This window comes from Styela clava, chromosome 12, assembly GCF_964204865.1.
Source record: "Styela clava chromosome 12, kaStyClav1.hap1.2, whole genome shotgun sequence".
Lineage (NCBI taxonomy): Eukaryota > Metazoa > Chordata > Ascidiacea > Stolidobranchia > Styelidae > Styela > Styela clava.
Genome location: NC_135261.1, coordinates 8,847,931 through 8,869,301, shown reverse-complemented (window position 1 = coordinate 8,869,301; position 21,371 = coordinate 8,847,931). Strand labels below are relative to the sequence as shown.

At 34.7% G+C, this 21,371-nt stretch overlaps 2 protein-coding genes across 3 annotated transcripts; both read right to left on the bottom strand.

Moving 5' to 3' along the window:
• Positions 1 to 540: 540 nt before the first annotated feature.
• LOC120330011 (uncharacterized) lies at positions 541 to 10,326 on the bottom strand. The gene is made up of 15 exons (XM_039396825.2): positions 10,170 to 10,326; positions 9,162 to 9,287; positions 8,545 to 8,616; positions 8,033 to 8,107; positions 7,498 to 7,609; positions 7,122 to 7,216; positions 6,657 to 6,802; positions 6,212 to 6,332; positions 5,979 to 6,113; positions 5,513 to 5,688; positions 5,156 to 5,260; positions 4,833 to 5,001; positions 3,921 to 4,071; positions 3,616 to 3,729; positions 541 to 2,064 (listed from the first exon to the last, which is right to left on the bottom strand). Exons 1-15 carry the CDS (start codon positions 10,200 to 10,202, stop codon positions 1,979 to 1,981), a joined length of 1,716 nt encoding a protein of 571 aa, XP_039252759.1. The 5' UTR covers positions 10,203 to 10,326; the 3' UTR covers positions 541 to 1,978.
• Positions 10,327 to 12,390: 2,064 nt separating this feature from the next.
• LOC120330340 (furin-1-like) lies at positions 12,391 to 21,241 on the bottom strand. 2 transcript variants are annotated; one of them, XM_039397249.2, is made up of 14 exons: positions 20,959 to 21,239; positions 20,720 to 20,788; positions 20,515 to 20,643; positions 18,933 to 19,098; positions 18,556 to 18,728; positions 16,909 to 17,121; positions 16,396 to 16,496; positions 16,221 to 16,324; positions 15,519 to 15,676; positions 14,985 to 15,133; positions 14,515 to 14,633; positions 14,000 to 14,088; positions 12,961 to 13,024; positions 12,391 to 12,530 (listed from the first exon to the last, which is right to left on the bottom strand). In XM_039397249.2, exons 1-14 carry the CDS (start codon positions 21,058 to 21,060, stop codon positions 12,421 to 12,423), a joined length of 1,746 nt encoding a protein of 581 aa, XP_039253183.2. In that variant the 5' UTR covers positions 21,061 to 21,239; the 3' UTR covers positions 12,391 to 12,420. The 2 variants fall into 2 exon arrangements, with proteins under 2 accessions (XP_039253183.2, XP_077974669.1); XM_078118543.1 differs by lacking the exon at positions 12,391 to 12,530 and having other exon boundaries at positions 12,961 to 13,846; positions 20,959 to 21,241.
• Between the last annotated feature and the right edge of the window lie 130 nt (positions 21,242 to 21,371).

Here is a 21,371-nt window from a genome sequence, read left to right as displayed (position 1 = left end):
GGCATTCTCTGACAGAATTATAATTTTGGAAAATACCATACTTTTAAAGGATAGTATTTGCCTACTTTGGAGTGGCTGAAAAGTGATATTTCTATTTTTAAAAGAAATAAAATTCATTGCGCGCAAGTAGTACGTTGCAAACTCTCATAAAAGCAGTCTCTCACGGCGCTTCAAGTTGATATAACGCATACTGAACGTAGATTAAACCACTGATTTCTTTAATCTCACAAGCTCCTTTGAAGTGTAATAATGAGCTCGTTATTCCTGACAAAATGGTTCTCGGCACAAATGAAATACAGTTTCCTATGGCCAAACAAACGCCTACCGGTATAACTGGGACAAAACTGTAAGCTTTCAAATCTTTAAAAAGTGAGTATTCGCTTCGAGTATTCTAAATTGTACCTCAGCTGCTGCAAAAATTATTCTTTTAAGGTTATGACTCTAGGTTTTCAAAATGCGTTTTCCATATATTTCAAAAATGAATAATCTTATCTCTATTTCTACAAAACCATATGTAAACCAGCAATATACACACAACAATATTTTATCGCCATTTTTATTTTCACATGAATGAAGTAGACACACATTAGACATAACATTATGTCTCTAAAAAAGCAATTTAAATAAATATATAAAACAAGGCGCACTTGAAATAAAAGCAGCTATAGCTGATTTGCGGTGACATCGAACACGAACAATGAATTAAAAAATGCTGGTGGAGGAATGTGAAATTCTTGTAATAGTAATGTCCTTATATATAAGTTTTTATACAATTCTAAATGACTAAAGTATTATTGTCTCATAATAAAGATTCAACAGAGAATAACTGTATTCCTCGTGATGAAAAATTGCGCTAATCTTTCCAACCGTATGACATTAGGTCACGCAAGATTTTCAGTATCAATTATAGTAATAAAGCATTAAGAATATTCTAAATAAAAAATCTAAATATTCGTATTTTAATTAGAGAAGCGGATAATGCAAATAAACATGCTTACAAATATTTTCCTAATAGGGTGGTAATAATAATCAGTATTGGAAGCATAGCCCACGGAATCCTTACATTAATAAGAACAATTTGATCAAACCACTTCCGTAAAAATGTCATATATAAATACAAAGCAGCAATATAACGAATAGGCCTGATTTATTCGGGAGTTTGCACGCGTTTGCTCACCACTGCGGCCTTGCTGTGTCTATATCAGGAGTCGGCAAACTTTTGTCGCTCGCGGGCCAAAATTAAAGGTTACAAGTCACTAGCGGGCTAAAATTAAAGGTGGCAAGTCGTTTGCGGCCGCACATGTTTTTAGAAAATTGAAAACGAACAGATGATACTTTTTAAAATAAAAATTAGGCAGTGATACATCTCTCGAATAGAATATAGATTTATTTCCTCATCGCATCGTATCTAGAGAAATTCCATTTAAATATTTTCGGCGCCTTTGAACCACTTGCATTTAGCATCAACTTGTCTGCGTTTTGTTGCTATTTGTCTAATTATAATTAAATTATAGACTCATTAAACGAGTAATTGTGAATTGTATACTTGCTAGGTTATAATATAATTTAGTCTATTAGTGTCTCACAATAAATTCTAGTACGTAAAGAATAAAATCGTCAAAACAGCTGTTTTGTTACTATAATTCAGTAAAGCGTCGCGGGCCGGATTATAGTACTCCGCGGGCCGGATCCGGCCCGCAGGCCGTAGTTTGCCGACTCCTGGTCTATATGGTTGTTCATGGTGTTGTATGCATAAAATAAAATAAAAATCACTGCGTTTAAATATAATGCTGCCCGGGAAAATATTTCAATGGAATGTGCCATGATCAACAAAACAGAAGCGTAATAAATTCAAATTTCGATTGAATATCCTTCTAACAAGGTGTGATTTATTTAATAGATGGTTATATTCGGCCGGACATGGTGCGTAGAAAAGTTCTCAAATAAGTAGAAAATTTCACTAATAGGCAGTATTGTGTTACACCTTCTTTCCCGGAATCATTCCCCCAAAATTAAAATTACCCTCTGGAAATTGAAATACGAGTTCAGGAAATCCCGGAGCACCTGCAATAAAAATTTATAAAATGTTAATGCAATGTGTCAGGTTTGTTTACTTCAAACAAATAATCAACAAATTTTTTGCTGGTATGTCGGAAATGTTCATTGTAGCTTTTTTGCGAACTTTCCGGATGACTTGATTGATATACGTTGGTAGATTTTACTATTCGACCAAGGTATTGGAACTGTTCTGTGGTAGCCAACGACCAGTATATTGAAATTGTAAAAGTAGAAGAATATATATTTTTCACTAAAAGAGAGAACGTGTTTGTAGTAACATTGTGCGCTTCCGAATTGGTTAGCGCACTGTTCTAACAATGTGGGAATCGCAGTTCGGATATTTGATTTCATTCATATCACATTACACAACCCAAGAATAGAATAATACGTGCTGGTAAAATGAATAAGACTATACCAGACAGGAAATAATTTGTTGAAAGTGTCTTCTAAAACCTGTTTACCTATGTCTATAAGTGACTTCTTGTACGGGTGTCTCAAAAATGCCACTTGTGCCATTCTCGCACATATCTCGCTTGTACAACACTTACCCCACTTGTACAACTATTCTATGTGAACCATTTTTTTCATTTCCCCCAAGTTTTATATTTATTCTATCCCAGAACATACCAGGAATTAGGACAATTGCGGTACAAGTGGGTAAATGAAAGACAGGCGTGGGACAAGTTGGGCACACCATTTCTGAGACACCGCAACTTGTGCTAAGCCTTATTTGCATAGACAATGCATAAAACCCCTTAAATACGCTTCTATGCATCCTTGTAAGATGGAACTTGTATCTCCAAATTAACCCTAGGGTTTCGGCCCTGCCATAAATGGCTGATCTGTGTCATAATTTGGGTTTATGGCTAAATTAAATGTATTTTGGGGGGTCAATAGTATTTCATAGTGGTCTGCATGTGAACAAAACCAATTTCAAAACTCAAAATGTTTGAGTTTAAATTACCCATGCTTGATCCGAGTGTTCTTAATTACGGTGATGTCATCATATTTTTTTTATGTATAATTTTTATTTTGCAACAAGGTCAATTTTATTTGTATGAGTATTTCAAAGCTTAAAAATAACCAAATAATCTATTGTTAGTTGAAAACGAAGTATTTTGAACGCGCGAGCAACGTTCTTCGGCTCATAATAAACAAACAAAGATACCAGACAGCACGCGATCAAATGCTCTTCGATAAAACGAATATCACTTCACTTACAAATCCCAGTCTTGTTTTATCTTGAAGGTGACGTATAGCTCTTCTAAAAGAGAACTCTTTCTCTCGCATATCAATCACGTGTCGACCACAGCGTTAAAAGTGAGAAACTTTTTCTCGAAATTTTTTGAATTTTCTCTCTTCTTACTGGCATATGGTCGGACGCATTTACGCTACGTAATGTGGGCGCGTTTTAGTGGAAAGCGACGAAAATAAGCTTTTCAGGGACACATTAATGGTGTCTTTGGCATTTTTGGTTGGTGAAATATTAAAAAAATTATAGAAGGGTGTCAAAATGACCCAGGAACACCAGGGGTCATTAGGGAAATGTGTTTTTACCGTTTCCAACTACTTGAAGAACACTATCATGACGTTTTATTCCTCTTGATAGTCGATCAGTTAAGACAGTCTGTGTCCATGATGATAAAGCGGCTCCTAGATATAATGTTGATTCTGAAAAAATGACGAGTTTAGCATTGAATGGTAAATGAATGAAGATTGCATGAATAAAAACAAACTTTGAAACGATTGAGAGGGAGGTAAACGGTGCTTATTATACTGGATCACGAATTCATGATTCAAAATAATAGATAAAAAGTTCCCTCAACAAAAACTTTATAAAATTCACTGTACTTATAACTTACTAAAACATATTTCTTGTTCTACAAATGATGCTTTGTAATTGTTATCAAGGAATGCTTTCCCTTGTTTTTTCTCAGCATATTTCAACACGTCTTCGGCGTAATAAAAGTTTCCGGGAAAACTTGCGTTCAGCAATCGAATTAACTCAATGTTCTGTAATTTTAAAAAGGAGGTAAAAGGTGTTTGCATAGATAGAATGAACTGAAAATTGCGTTCACGTGTCACTTTATGATTTATAGGAGCATTAGAAAATCTAGCTCTGCTAGAAGAGAAATAATGAAATGAAATATAACATTCAGAATAGTTTTGTATCTCCATTATTGGACACGAAATACCCATATGAGTCGTTTTGTTATTATGTTGTTGTTGACCATTTTGTTGAGCTTTTTCTTTTCTTTTTTTCGTTTTTATGACAAAATCGCTTTTCGTTTCCACTACTGGACCAATTGTGTTGTTGTTGTCGCTAGAGGGCTATTTATATGCTTCTGAATTTCCTATGAAGCCTATGAGATCTGATATTCCATCTGAAATTCCGCTGTTTTATTATTATTCATGGGAACATGTTTTTATGACAGCGTGACTGGTGTCTTCTGTTTTGATTTTGCGAACTCATGCTACGCGAGCATTTGAAGCTATTTGATACCGGTAACGAACTGTAGACTAGATTCAGTCAGTTATTGTGAAAGGTAAAGTACACGAAGACAGAAGTTTTTTTTTGTTAAGATTAGGATAGGCTACGGATAATGTAAAAGATTTGTTTTGGCTTCCGTGTCCATATATTTGAACATTGCTCTTTTGTTTGTACAACGATTCAGACATATATTAATATTATCAGAGATTCTAGGTATCCAGCGACAACTTCTAGAAACAACATTACAACTAGAAAATAGATAACACGAAAAACAAAAACTTACATTTGGAGGACTTGCTAAATATATTTTCTGTAAGTTATAATCTGCCATTTTGTCTTTCAACCTCTGAACAAAATCTTTGCGAATATCTTCATCGAAGTCTAATCCCATCACCATCTTACAAATTGCTTTGTTTCTTTCTCGAGCACCTTTTGGTCTTGATGGTTTACACCTAAATATAAACAAAAGAAATTTCGTTTGATATCTGTATTGATCTCGTCTGTGCGCCAAGTCCTATTATAGACACATTCAATACACATTATACACATTCAATTAGCATCGAAGTACATCTGATCAGAGAAGCAATTATGTAACAAATGACTTACATGTCCAGCCAATCGCTTTCGTATCTCCAGTGAACCGCCATAAACTGTTTATTTCCCATTTTTGTTTCCATAAAATCTTGAGCGAACTGTCGTATTGCCATCGGCCTGAAAACATGAAGCGTGATTTCATGTGGAACATCATTAGGAGCGGAGGGAACTGGTCAAATTGTTTCAATATCGAATCGCATCATAAAAACAATCTATTCTGACAAAAACTTTAGGTTCGATTGTGATTTTAATCTTTGTCTAATATTTCACTGCTTATTCAAATCCTTACAAATTTTCTGAATTGTTGCGAATTGTCATTTAGTTTACTTCAGAACATCAAATGCAAATAAATTCATGAACAATGTTTACCGTTTAAAAGATTTTGATATACGAGAAAATGTTGCAAGCCATCGATCTTGATCTGGAAGACACTTTTTACCATAAACAACGCCAAGACATCTGTGTTCATCAGGTCCGACAACTCCTGCACTCAAATCATTCGGAACCAATTCTTCGTATGTTTTTACCTCTATGATTTTGTCGAACTAAACAAAGTGTAGTTTGTTGATAGAAGTAGTCATTAAGATGCTATATTTCTCAAAAATATCACGAAAGAGAATAAGAAAAAAGAACGAAAAAGTGACAATAGCTTGTTGTCAAACAAACGTCGAAATATGGACAGGTAAATGAACATAATGCATATTAACTAGAAGAAGAAAGAGTGGGGAGACATAAGCAGAAAAAGAAAGCATGATGTTTTTTAAATGAGAAGAACAAAAAGGCGTGAATAAAAATGAAATAATTTTTTTTGCGAAATGAGGATAGAAGGGTTCACCTTGAGATTTGCTGCACGTCTAAAATGTTTTATGCCGTCGTCTCGTTTTTGATCGAATATTCCACATTTGACAATAGCGTCAAGTTTGCTTTTGCAGACTTTCTGAAATTCTCTCATACCAATAGTTGGAACAACCTGTATGGAATATAATTTTGATAATTGTATAAAATACTTTGAAAATGTTCAAATCATAATTTTAAGTATAAAAATGTTACTAATGAAGTAATTCCTACCTTTTTTAATACCCCTATGTCGATTGTGTCCATAGGCGGCCATACAAGATCAACCGTATAGTTTGTATCAAAAATAGGTAAAACAAACGGATTCTTTGCTTTGTCTCCCATACGAGGATGCCTTGAATAATAAAATAATTGATGAATTCCAAATACAGTAAGAAAATACAGAAGTAATATCACTTGTAAAGAACAGCAATGTATGTATTTTTGCATGGGTAATGCGTTCCATAATACATCTACCACTCGGGACCGGGATAGCATGATGTGAAAACAAAATAAATGTAATAATTGTCGCTTCCCTTTCAATTTCACCACTCCATAATAATTTACCCTTTAGCGATCTCTTCTGTGGGGCGCAAACCTTGTTACAATTTTGAAAACCACTATAGAAATGTCTATCCAATTCATGTAGAAAGAAAATAAATCAGAGCTGAATATTCACCTGTGGAATACTGGAACAACAGAACTTCTCCCCATCTCGTACGCGGTAACAACACCTTGACGAAATAATCGAAATAAGTTGTTTGGTCCCATATCAAAATATAACATAGGCAATACGTATCCACTTGATTTAAGCTTCGGCATTGGCTGTAAAAAAAGATTTCTCCATCAGAAGTATACAAACAACTACTTGAAATAAAAGATCTACTGGATTTGCAAGCTCAGAGTATTCTTGATTCGGCAAATATTACCGGATTTGCTGCACCCTCGCGAAGGCGAAGACACAATAAAATTAGACATATCAATTATTGCTTGGCCAAAAAAGTTTAACATGTGTTGCCAGCAACTAGAAATACGCGATAAAATTACCTATTTTGACATGAAGTTATTGACTCCCCAATCTAATTTTTAATTTAGAATAAACTTAGGAAAAGAGAGGTGCTGTATTTGAACAAAAATCTCTTACAATATCTTGATTTGTAAAATCGGTTCTGACACCGAGATCTGGTCCCGCTTTTCCCTTTCCCTTGCCTGCTCCACCAGCAGGTGGTCCCTTTGGTTCTGCAAAAATATAATGATTCAAAGTTGAATGGGTAATCCTTCATTTGAAAAACTCCATCATATATGGTTTGAATATTTTCGAGTATCGCATTTACGACAAAGCTATCCCGTGACACAAAATAAAATAATTTATGCAATTGGACTTGTGGATCTTGCTTCCTCGTACCAACTGAAATTATAGTTTTATTATTTTATATTTGTGATTTGGATAATAGTGGGTGTAACGAAAACAAGCAAACCCCGATTATGTTTATGTTTACTTGATTAAACTTTATGTTTACCTTTAGGTGGTGGTTTTTTAACTACTTTTGCTGGTTTAACTATTACTCGAGGTGATTCAGGTTTTTCTTTCTTTTTCGGCGATGCTGGAAGTACAGGTTCAGGTTTCTTTTCCTAGAAAAAAACGAAGTCATTAATTTTGTAGATTGTAATTATGAATATAACGATCTACTTCTTTATTTTTCTAGCAAAGCAAGATCTCAGTCGATTTTGAATTTATCTTGGTCGGATACGAAATTCATGCACATATTAGGCTTGTGTACTGTAGTTCCTTGTAATTTAAATATATTGTAATTCAAAACCTATAGACTCTATAGTATAGAGGATTTCTAATAGAATTAATATGCCGAAACTGTCAATAAATTGAGCGATTGAATTTTAAAAAGAGTTGCAGAATAACCGCATCAAAAAACATAGTGTGTGTTTTTATTCGCAATACGTCTGATAAACTTTTTTCAGAAATGTGACACTGCTATAGGCAGTGACAATGTTCAAATTCTTTATCATTTTTTATTAAATATTTAGAATTGTTTTCACCTTTTCCACTGGTTTAGGAGGAGGTGGTGGCGGGGCTTTATCTTCAACAGGTGATTGTCGTTTAATTTCTTCAACCTGGAAGACAAATTAATAATAGAATAACTTGACGAGTGATAACTTGAGCAGCAACCTGCGTTAAAAGTAAGTAGGCTATGCGAAGATGGACAAGTACTTGCCATCTTCATCTTGTTGGTCTCCTACCTCCATTTGCCTCAATTATTATAGTTTGATTAGCAATATGTAAACGAGAAAAGGAAAGTAAGATCGCAAAATTGAAGTGACGTTTTCCTCTCAATGATACAACAAAAGACAAAAGCGAAACATTGTATAACAATCTTTGATGACCCAATTTACCAAAATTAATGACAGATGTTAAATCCATAATTAATTCGCCTTGCAGCTATTTTGTCTTAGGTCAGTTTATCATTCATTTGTCCTGTTTTATTGCGACGTTTATGAAAGCAATGAATTGCGACGAGCGAATACTAACCAATACAATTTGCATATCATACCTTTATCTTTTCGACAACATTTTGTTGCTGTTCTTGTCTACTTTCTTCTGGTGTCACCATTCTTTGAACGTTCTGTGCAATATTACAAAAATGGTGACCGTGTTTCTATCGTTTTTTTTCTGAGAAGAATACCTATGTTTTGGCAAAGGTATCTAGCCCTGCCGGAAAGTTGTTCACTGATCTACATACTCAAGAAAATATCAAGCTATCGAACTATTCATAATACATCGAAAGGTTTGATAGGGACGAGGTTGATAAACAGATCATAAAAAAACGATACAACTTATTATTTAGATATTGCTGTACTGTCCCAATGCGTTTATATAATCAATTGATAATAAATAAACATAATAACCCCGACATATACTGTATTTCCACCAAATTCAACATTAGGATAGGATTAACATACTTATCAGACCAGATCATTATACCAGAGGAGAAGAAAGCAGATAAGACGGTTTAATCATATGGGGAACCACGCCTCTCGTCCGGTTACCAGTTCTGTCGGTTAGGTGATCAGTTAGCCTGTGATTTGTTTCAGATGCATAGACTTGGAAATTATTTTTTCGTGTCTGAATACATATTTTAATATAAATTTTTATTACTAATTATATTACCCTGTCTTTTTCCGGGCGTTGCATCGTTTGAGCTTCCAAAATTTCCAACATCAAGTAGACCATTGCCACTGCTCCAACTAATTCAAGCGTTCGCTTTATAAGTTTTTTCCGGAACATTTTCCCAAGCTAAAAAAGGTTTAAAAAATATAGTTAGAAGGTTTAATGTACTACACATTCATTTCATGTTATAACACATAAATTACCTTACTTCACCTAACTTTAACTTTACCTAACTTCAAAAAGAATTCAAGGAATAAACAACAGACTTATTTACGTTGAGAATTGAAGTGTGGTGCTTTTCTTCATAATTTCATTCACCCCTGCATCGAGTGGCATTGAGGTTCAAAGGGCAATATAGATTACGATAATATTACGAGGGAAATTTTAGATAGCATGTTAAACATAACCTTTTTCTTAATTAATGGACCATCCGATTTCAAATTTTCAGTCTGGAATAAGTCTATTATTTGTATTGTTGTTTCACATGAAGTTTTGCAGTTTTATTTTAATTCATGGGAGCACTATCTATATATGACGCGTGGGAACACTTATATTACGCGTGGGAACGATTTATTCTACCACCCTTGTCTGCTAATTTTCCCACCAAATTCGGTTTTCAGTTACGGCTTACCGTACCGGTACCTATGCGCGTCCTTCGTTTTCATATATTTGAATACTGCTCACTCGTTTGTTAAAAGAACTGCCATTTTAAAAATATGCCAGAATACTAAAGTATTATTGAAATATTTTAAAGCTATCTAATTAACTTGGATATTAGGATGTAGAAATCCCCCGCTACCTCTCAAAATAAACAGATTAGTAGTTATCCAGTTAGGGTTAGATTTAGAGCTAAGAATGCAGATTGCACTGGAAATCCAGATTTTCAAATCATTCCGAACCCTACCTGGATTCTTTCGTAAATTTTTAGTTTAAAACGTAACGGGATAATTTTCTTGAAATCTCACATTTTTGCATTAGTTTCCTTTCACAAAAGATCCTTTTACTTACCGGAACTCGGCACCTTCTAGGTCCTCGTGGCATTCCCAAGCTTATTGGTAATTTGAAGAAATATTGAAGTGGATTAAATCTACTCAGGGACACATTTAGAATTACTAACGTTGACTTCTACGTTCTAATTAATCTTAAAACAAATTGTATGGATATAATCTCAGCTAATGCCAAAAATGGGTATTTGAATTGCCGATTTCGATGTAACATGTACAAGCCAGTAAACATAGATATTTGAATAACCAGTAGTCCGCAATCATTAGTTTATGGTTCGCCACAGAGAATATCCACACAAAAAACTAATGAAGAAAGGCATTTCAGGGTCAAGGAAATTGTACACAACTCGCTTTCGAGCAGCGACACCGGGAGCTAAACTCAGGTCACAATACTATATTGTTAGCATTGTGATTTATTGACCATAATGAATCTTGTGGGAAGAAATAGAAAACTATTGAATTTATTAATGTTTGAAAAAACTGCAAGCTTTATTCTCAATTCATATCGTTTATACTTGATGCAATTTCACTTTCAGAATCTAAGCTTTGACAAGCTGCTTTTCTGTCTGTCTATCTTGCTGAAATTTTGGATATTTTTCATCTCATATTTCACATGTCGCGACTAGGTATTGCTGAAGAACGTGACGTCACGGTACCAAAAAATAGTAATAGTGTAAAGTACGGCAACAGGTTACCGGCTTACTGTTTAGACGAAAATGCCTTGGGGGTCTTTAACTCAAATGAAATTTCAGTGCGAAAGTGCAATAGGGATGATAAAACAAATTGAAATGAATAATTACAATAGACAATACGTGTCCTGGCATTCGCGAAACAAACAAAAGAAAGTGGAATGTGTTTGGCTCCAGGCGATTTTGGAAATTACTGGAGTGGAACGAATTAAAATTGCAAGCGTAAATTAGTTGGTTAATCGGCACGCCCCGCAGATAAAATATTGTGATATTTAATGACAAGAGGACTCCTCCCAAGCGTTTATACAATCACCTCAAAGATAGTAACGTCATAAAGGCTAGAAAATTAAGTCGGCTGCTTAATTTAGTCTGTCGTGATCAGAAAAACTAATTTCTACTAACAATACTCAATATTATCTCACAAAACTGTTGTCATTACTTCGCAGTAGGTATTGGACCTGCAGAATAATTTAACGTATAAACAGAGATTTTCACTGCTTGCCTCAAAACTTTACTTCAAGACGTCATTAATGCACAAATCATAACTCTGTACAGTTGCAGAAACCTGATCCATGGTGCCGGTTCAACCCATTGACACAGATATACCAATCTCAGATAACAAATATTTATTTTGAAGTTTATTTTCGACCAACAAGGGAGATATTCATAAAAAGAATATCTCGGTAATTGGGCCAGTCTGTTTTTTTCTCAGCACACATGTATGCCTATGAACATTATTTTTTCTACTAACTTATGTACTCAAAATTATCTATACGCTATCCATTTCCAATTAATCGTATTGAATTTCATCTAGTTCCAAATATCATCGTAATAGTAATTATATAAAAATCTAAATTCTCGAAATATTGTCGACAGCGACGCGTGAACTAACTGGTTTGCGCAATATAGAATTTAAGCCCCCAGGCAATTTGAAATCCGGCAAATTCGTGAAATTACTCCTCGCGTCTAGGAGCACGTTTAGGCTGGTACAGACTGACGTAATAAGCTGCCGAACGTGGGAGCAAAAATAGGGTATTAGGAGAATTTACTTTATAAATTAGATACTGATTAGTAACAATGGTATGTGGTATGGTATAACAATTATTACACGTTTCGTGCTACGCGAAAGTTGTAAGTTGTTTGACCGAACCGTACAGCAGACAAGGTAAGGTGCTGTATGAGGTGATTACTGCTTCTTTTTGGCCTTTGTGATCATATTTTTCAGCATCGTTCTCTCATTTGTTTTAGGAGATTCATCGACTTGATGGTGGAGGGAGCCGTAACCGACCTACGGGTACGTGAACCACGACGATGAGGTGCAATCCTCTCACATAATTATTAACCATCGCCGGATTCAAACCAGCGAATCTGCGCCGGAAAATCAGATGTGCGATCGCAACGATGCGGCAACTGCCGATTTATATTGAATTCAGTTACTCGTTTTAATACGCCCTTTCCTCAAAATATATTTCCACACGTTGTGCAGTTCAGAAAGTAACTTTATTTCAATATATTTGTCACACACTTGGTCTGTCTTATCCACAATTAACAATCGATGTTCGTTAATTAAAAGACACAATTGCATGGTTTGTCCGGTTCAAACAACGATTGTATATGACATCCAGTCTTGCAAGCAATGTATCTCATGTCTCGAAGCAATTTTTGTTTATTTTCTTCTGTAAGTGAAAAATTGTGTTGAAGCTAAAGTATTGAATAATTAGTATTCCCTCCACCGTGTTCAAAAGTTGGTATAATTTATATAGCACTAATATAAACTTAAGCAATAAAAAAAGTAATAAAGTAAAATCGCATCTAGCGTGTTAGAACACGTTATTGGACCCGTAGTGGACATAACGATCGTTTCAATATTATGTTGTTATTGTTATTATTTGTCTCCATCATTTTTAAAAAATCGCTTTTCTCTTCGAATACTGGACCAATTGCTTAGAAATTTTCAGTGGTCAACGAAAAAATATTTCTCCAGAAAGCTATTACTTTTTTCTCTCGCTATGACGTCATCAAAATTATTGCCATTGGGTGGCGCTATGTGTCCATATATTTGAGCATAGCTCTCTTGTTAATAATAGAGATTTTCGGTCTACCTACCTTCAGGATCAATTGAAGTTCCTGTAACGGTTGTCTTATCGGTTGTTTCATCTTCTACGGGGGCCTATTAACAAGGCAGAAAAAAGCTGTTCAACGTGTTTTTTTTTATTATTATTAAGATTTGGCCAATACTTGAACATTCAACAAAACCCCCATGGTTTGAAGCATGAGTGGAAAACTCACAACGGCCATGAATTACAGACGGATACAAAATCTTAATTAAATGTACAACTGACAAATTTATTTTCAATACATTAGAGTTTTTTTGTATATATATTTATGCTTGTGCAAATTTTTTTTTATTTTTTTTCAAATTAGTTAATTTTAAAAGCACATGCTAATACCAGCTTCTAATTTTATGGTGTATCAGTAACATCAGTTCTATCAAACCTCAGCAGAAAAATTATTAGAACAAATATCGTTTGTACATCAATGGCTTCTGAAATTTAAAACAAATTGTGATTGTGTTTGTTTCCCTTCTATTTTCAATATTATGAATCAAATCATATTTGAAACTAGGTTGAACGAGCTCGCACATGAGATGTATATCGACATGAGCAAATTCCAAACATGATCAAACTCAAATTCGTTTTAAACAATAAATCAATACACAAAACAATGGCAATATGAGGTAATGGTACTGAAACTATGTTTCCCCGACTCTTGACTCCAGGAAACTTCTTCGTGCACTTTAACATTGAGCTGATTCAAAGTTTCAAACCACCTTCCATTTAAAAAGTACTGAAAGTTTATTTTAGACTTGTCTAACGAAGCTTGAGTGGCTGTTAAACTTTCGATTGCTGCGTCGCCATAGAAATTTTACGGAACGGAAAAAAACAACGTTGTCAATGCTCGGGGAAGAATCCACCATGTTGTGTAGAATACGCTGAAATTGTATTAGGTCACATACAATATACAGACATGATTTGCGGTAAAACTTATTCATACTCATTTAGGCTATGGCTTAAATTTGAAATGAAGATAATATTCATAAAAACAACAGATTTCAAACCACATTACTGTTAAAACGCATTCCTACCTCAAGGGCAGTTGTTGGTCGAGGCTTCAGTTTTTCCCAGTCTTCATCCAGAGTACCGTGCAGTGTCAATACAATCGGACTTCTAATGGCTTTTGATACAAATAAAAACAAGAAATAATAAAAGGAAAAAACTCAAAACATGTGACGTTTAAAATATTGAAGACATGAAATGAAGCACATCAAAGCAGAGCATCAATGACTACATAGTATACCGTAGTGTTTCAATGTTCTAATACATTCATTCACTACAGCGATATTTTTTGCTATCAATTGAAATAATTTTTTGATCAAATTGCAAATTACTTTCAAAAGAATAATAATTTCGCAAATAGTTATATGTATAAAAAACATACCAGTTCTCTAGATAAAAATTGGAGCATCCTAGATATTTTCATAAAATAACTTTGTGAAAATTCCAATAACCAATTTTTCGAATCCTAGACTTGACTAATTTGAAGTGAAAGCAGTACAGTAGTAGTTATCTTTTATTGAATTGTATTTTTATATTGGCTCACCGACGTAATTCTTCCGTTCGAAAATCACAACCCAGTCACCCATTGGATTTTCATCCCAAAATTGAACTGAAGTGAAATTCCAGTTCAAAAAACCTCTGTATCGATTATCAATTTTTGTTCTAAAATGTAAATTAAACTGGCATAAAATCGTAAATTACCATTTTCATTCGTAAACACTGCGAATATTGAGCCTCGTATATATGATTCAAAATGTGGAACAAATAGGAATAATAGACTCCTAGATCATTTATGATAGATGGCAATGCTCAGAAAAACAGCGAATCAAAGTAAAGTTATCAAGTGTATGATTTTTACTTGCCATACGGTATAAAAAATAGTTTGAAATTCAAAATCTGAAATAGGCTCAGAAAAGCTTAAAAAATCACAGAATACTAATGATAATACATCGTTAAAAAGGTGTCAGAATTCGTTCATTAATATTCGATTGTTCAAACGAAATTTAATTTCACCTTTCTCCAACCATTGTTGATCGTGTATGTGAAGGTGACTCCAGATGAATCGACAGCAATCCAAGTTGATAGATTTTGTGAGTGTTTATTTTTAGAACAACATGTTCAAGTCTATCGGGAAGTATGCCTCCATCTTCGCAAGGAAATGTCTGGTGAATTTTAATGAGAAATGTTGGAAGACTATTAACATTGAAGCCATCTTTGCAATAAAATTTTGTGATTACTTTTTGTGAGGCGTCCTACAGCACTTCACTCCGACAAGAGTCTGTATGATCAGTCGCTGATACGCAAGCGGCTACTCTTTATTGTGCAAGGATTGGATCTTTTCTGTTTCCTACTACACCCGGATAATAAAATGAGCATGGAGTCTCTTCTAAGTCAGACTTACTATACCAAGTAGCTAGATTAGTATTAAGAAGCCTTTAGGGGGCTTCCTTCATTCATGATGGGAAGTTACTTTGCGAGATTGCCTATTAAAGACTTGTTTCAACATAATTTGATACTGATACTAAAAAAAAGTTGCAGTGTACTAACCGAAATCTGTACACTTGTAGGACGATTGTTGTTGACATACCATTCTGACCCTTGAACTGTTACTCTACAGGACACTTGTTTGGGTACGTGGGTCCAATTCCTTGCTTTGGTCACCATTGCATCAGCGTCCATCAATCCATATCCAAATGTACGGCTAACTACATCGCATTAGAGTAAAAGAAAGTGAAGAACTATGAGACGCCATTAAAAATACTACGAGATGATTGATTTTAGTTAACAAAATACCCAATATGGAAAGCCGATCAAGACACTAGTTTGGTTGTTTTAATTTAATGGAAAAACAGTGCTGATTTCTGCTTGGCAGAATGGTTCGCATATCGCACACGCACAAGTTACCTCTTTTTCCACTATGAGTGGATGATTTTTTACAAAAATGCTAATTGCTGATTATCATTTATATTGGTTTGCACAGTTTCATAATCAAATATTACACGACATAACCGCGATTTAGGGCCGTCAAAATAATAAAAAGGGGAAATGTGTTTACCAGAAATTTATTAGAAAGAAAACTGGTAAGAAGCATGATGCTCTTATGCTGGGGTAGATATAAAAATTGGAGCAAATGGTTGAAGTACATTAAACTCGTGAAATAGGATTAGTACTACTTTTAACGTTCAGGAAAAAAGGAAGGTGTCTAACAATTAACAGCCCAACAAGAAGTCATAAATGTATATAGAAAACCTTTTCTCCCTACTGCATTGGTTATCCAGTCATCTACCTTCAAGCCATATGGGTTTGCGGTTTGTACAATCAAATGTTGCATATCTCTCCACGTTAAATATGGGCTACAAATTGGAAAAAACGTTATAGTTTATTTTACACGCCATTTATTCAAGTACAAATTTGTTCTGCTCACTTTGCTTCCAAGGCAAGAGCGCACATTCCAGCAGCAATCGATACCGATGGACTATTGCCAGTGTGTTTAGTGGTGCAACGGCTATTCAAATCTGTTGTTGTCTGAAATATTCCAAAAATGTGTTGTTAATTCATAGACGGATCAAATTGGTGCTAATCATGACGATTTTAATTGGATCGTTACTTAGAGAATGTTAGTAGTCAATGGTACATAGCAAGAATACGATGTTTATACATTTTTGATAATAAACATAAGTGCTAATTGATTCCCGACTAAACTACCGAAATGACACGGTTGCTATGACAACTAAATACGCGTAGTTTCATTAGATCTTCGTAACACAATGATAGCCAGTGACTTTGCTCATGGATTAGTTTTATTTATTCCTGAGTGAGTGCACGTTTCCGCGTTTCCTTGCTTTAAGCATTTTTTTTATCAGAAAAAAAAAATTAATATAATTTGCAACTTGGCCAAATGTTAAATGAGATATATAATATACTGTATCCATCTAACCATTTCCTTGTGCCTCGTTCCACCTGAACTGTATGTTGCCGCCAACATTGATGAACATTTTTCTCCGAACCAAGGCTGTGTTGAGTTACTCGTTACGCTTCCTACTCCAATTGTGTAGATACTATTCGAATAGCCATCACAGTTACAATCATCAAAATATCTTCCTCCGTTTCCAGTTGAGGAAACGATTATGCTTCCTTTTCCATTTCTACCCTAAATTCATTGGACACGAAATGTGTAATAGGATCGTTTTACGAATTTGTTGTTGTTCTTGTTGTTGTAAAATATCGATGTATATTGCAACTAATGAACCAATCGATTCCAAATTTTAGTAATAAAAATAAATAAAACGCCAGTAGGCTCTTTTCAAATTATTTATTATTGATAGTCTTGTAAGGCACGCTATTTCAACCAAATTTTTCAATTTTAGCGCATATCGCGCCACCATGTGATATTACGTCAGACTAGCCTGCGATCTTCTTGGCAAACCCAGTTCTCAACTACTCTAGCCTTCCGACCGCTCCAATCCCTGACCATTTTATGGGTATTTTTAAACTTATTTTTTTGTCAACCATTAAGCCCTTAAGCTTCACTCATGACTTTTTAAAAGCGTCTGCTAGAGTTCCATTCAGCAATATATCTTTAAAACACATTCCTCGAAAAAAAAATTTGCAAAAAAATTTCAAAAATTTCTAAAAAAAAAATTGGACTTTGAGATATTCTGTGTACAGTAGAGGGTTAATAATTAATTCCTAATTAATTAATTTTTTCTTCAACGTTTTCGTCAAGTTTTACCTAACATAACAATACCGAAACGACTATTATAGCATAAATGGTTATTACTCTGAAATTCACAATTGTATTTACAGTATTGTCAAGTTCAAGGTCCAATTACCGATACTGATGACGTCACAGCTCTTATTATTACTGCACAGACCACCCCCAATGCAAAAAAATTAAATTTTTTCGACGGAAATGCGAGTAGAACGACGTAAACAATCCCATACGCGCATTTACGCGTTAAAATCACCATTAATTTTACGTTTTTTTCTACATACAAAAAATCTCCATACTTCTGCCAACTATGGAGCAGTCGAAATCATATTTATCAAAACAACACAGCACCAGGAATGATCAGGGATAGTTAGTATGACTGAAAATACATGCTAAAACAATAATAAGTCGCTATAAAGGAGTATTTCCTGTCTGGGCTGAGTCGACATTTTCAGACGTCTGACAGGCGATTTTGAAATCCACGCTATTTATACGATTCGCACTTTGCGTCACGGCTGGAAGGTTTTATCGCTTCTCTCATATCAGGGCATTACGTCAATAAACAGCTAAGAGCGATATTAACAGTAGGTTTCCATGTGCTAGACTTAATAGCGTTGAGAAGCCCATGTGGGCTAACGTGCGACGAGAGAGGAGAGAGCTAGCGTATGTGGATTACTACGGCGATGCGACTCAATTTGCAGTTTTAATTAAAGCGATTGAATGATTAGATAACGTCGGATAACATATTCGGATAATATATTCAGATAACATATTAGCAACTAACTCAGTTGTGTATTTGTAGCTTGTAAATAATTTTTGCTATGAGATTCAAATCTCTGATGATAAAAGATATTGACCAAACAAGAATCACACCATTTTGATAGCTCTTGCTATTGCTTCCATTGCTTTTGGCCCCGGTCCATCAACTGTTTTACCGTCATCATCAGGTCCAAATGCAATTGCATAAATATCGATATGATCATTAGCAAATCTAAAAGCAACAGCTTCTGCATCGTCATCGACGTTGCCATCAAGTAGGCGAATGCCTGTAAAAGTATATATTACCAAGTCTAATATAAAATTGCAAAAGATTTTAAAACGAAAGATGGTAAAGCGCGTGTTGATTTTTGACATCAATTTATGTTATGATTTTGCAGTGATATTGTCAATTACTCAATACTCAGGTATGTTTAGGTTATTCCTGTTTAAAAACCTGTCCCCGATGCTGCTGAAACTAATAATATACTTACCCCCGATGGTCGACTTCGGAGCAACTCCCACTGAACAAACTTCATTGTTAGCGGTCGCTGATATAATTCCTGCCATCCGAGTTCCATGCCTGTTTTCATTAGTATAAGTGGGACGAGGCGTAGGATCAGAATCACCATCGTTTATATCGTACGAAGCTGCTGGGTCCTGATTAAGATATAAACAAAGTCATGAAACAATTCTATCAACAAAGACACTGATACAATTTTAAACATCACAACTCCAAAGCTTGAATACATTACAGATTGGCTTTACCTAAAGCTTGGACACAGTAATAAAGTTGCACCGGCAGTTGTCAGTTGTGTCATGTTGCAGTACTAGTTTTTCATTATTATTTGTCCAATTATAAAACTGATGCAGCGTGATGATAGTAAAATTGATGATCAAGTAAGCAAGCCTGCTTCTACTTTTCTGCGTAATAACTCTTGCAATTGGAAGCAAAATTTGAAAATATCCGTTAGTGACGAAACAAAAAATAATATTAAAATCAGTGACCTATGAATTTGAAAACAAAAGAGCAATGCTCAGATATATGTACACGAATGCTAACACGGAGTAGTCTAAAATCTTTTACAGCACCAGTATTGCCTGGCCACCAGATCGCGGAACAGCCCCACAGTGCGCAATTTTAAATTTTGATGACGTCATCACACAAAACTTCAAAGTGAAAAACGAATCCCATAGAGCCCAGAGAAATTTTCAAAAAAAATAAAAGCAACAACAACAATATTCAACCACTAGGTTAAGCAATTGATTCAGTAGTTAGAGGAAGAAGCAATTTTTTTTACAACAACAACAAGGATACCAACAACAACATAATAAAAACATAATGTGTCCTAAAACATAATGTGGGACAGGAATATTCAATTAGCGGCTCCACTTGATATAAAATGAATGACAGAATAGTACAACAAGTGCAAGAATAGTAGAACAAAAATTTTGAATACAATTTTTAAAACTGTTTTTTTTGCAGTCCGTTCTCGCAAATCTACGTTTACGTAGAAGTTTATTCTCGCAAAAGATTTTCTTGTGGCAGAATAGTACAACAAGTACAAGAATAGTGGTACAACAATTTTGAATACAATTTTCAAAACTGTTTTTTTTGCAGTTCGTTCTCGCAAATCTACGTTTACGTAGAAGTTTATTCTCGCAAAAGATTTTCTTGTGGCAGAATAGTACAACAAGTACAAGAATAGTGGTACAACAATTTTGAATACAATTTTCAAAACTGTTTTTTTTGCAGTTCGTTCTCGCAAATCTACGTTTACGTAGAAGTTTATTCTCGCAAAAGATTTTCTTGTGGCAGAATAGTACAACAAGTACAAGAATAGTGGTACAACAATTTTGAATACAATTTTCAAAACTGTTTTTTTTTGCAGTTCGTTCTCGCAAATCTACGTTTATGTAGAAGTTTATTCTCGCAAATAATTTTCTTGTAAGTTAAGCGTATCCACAGAACTCACCCATGAAAAATTGATATAATTGTGTGTATGTTTATAACATACTTATTTGTAATGTCTTTGAATGAATATGATTCGTAGTGTTGCAATATATTTTTCTTACGTAATTATTGATTAAATCTGGATGTCGGTAATCAAGTCCGTCGTCGACTACAGTCACCACAACTCCTTTGCCTGCGAAGCCTTTTTCCCACGCTTCGATGATTTTCATGCTTGGCTGAGTTTCGTTTAACTGAAGTAAAAAAATTACAGTGATAATGTTGTGATAACAAGGTATCGTTATAAAGTAAATAAAAATAAATAATTACCAAATGCCAAGAATCCTTCCAATAAGGGTCATTGAGTTCACGGACATTGCAATCACATGGTCCATCAAGCTAAAAATATATTTATAATTCAACTCGCAGGCCCATAATTGAAAATGGAATAATAAAGGAAGGGTGAGCCGACCAGTAAAATCAGCCACGCACGGTATCTCAATGTACTCTGAGCTACCACAATTTCGCGTTAATGGCAAAAGATCGCTAGTTCAATATTTGTAACCTACCTGATCTTGTTCTACAAACTCCAATAGTCTTCTCACTCCATTTGTGGGCGCAAATGCTAGAATTGCCATCACAATTAACACACTTGGAAAAACTCGTCTCATTTTAGCTTTCCATGCACGAGGATTGGGAAGTAACACTAAGCGAACTCATACGCTACGCAGACCTGATAACAAGAATACCATGCTACAGTCAGAATCATAAGTTTCTGGAAAGCCACACAACAGCATAATATTTTTTGACAATAAATAAAAATGTCCAACTCTAAGTTCTTTTCTATATAAAATAAAATGATATTGCGTTCAATTATTCTTGGCCCGTGATTGAAGCAGAAGATATGTTTGGTATAAGTCTATAGGCACCGTCTATAACATTGCTTGGCATCTAACAATAATTTAGCCTTCGGCGTTCACAT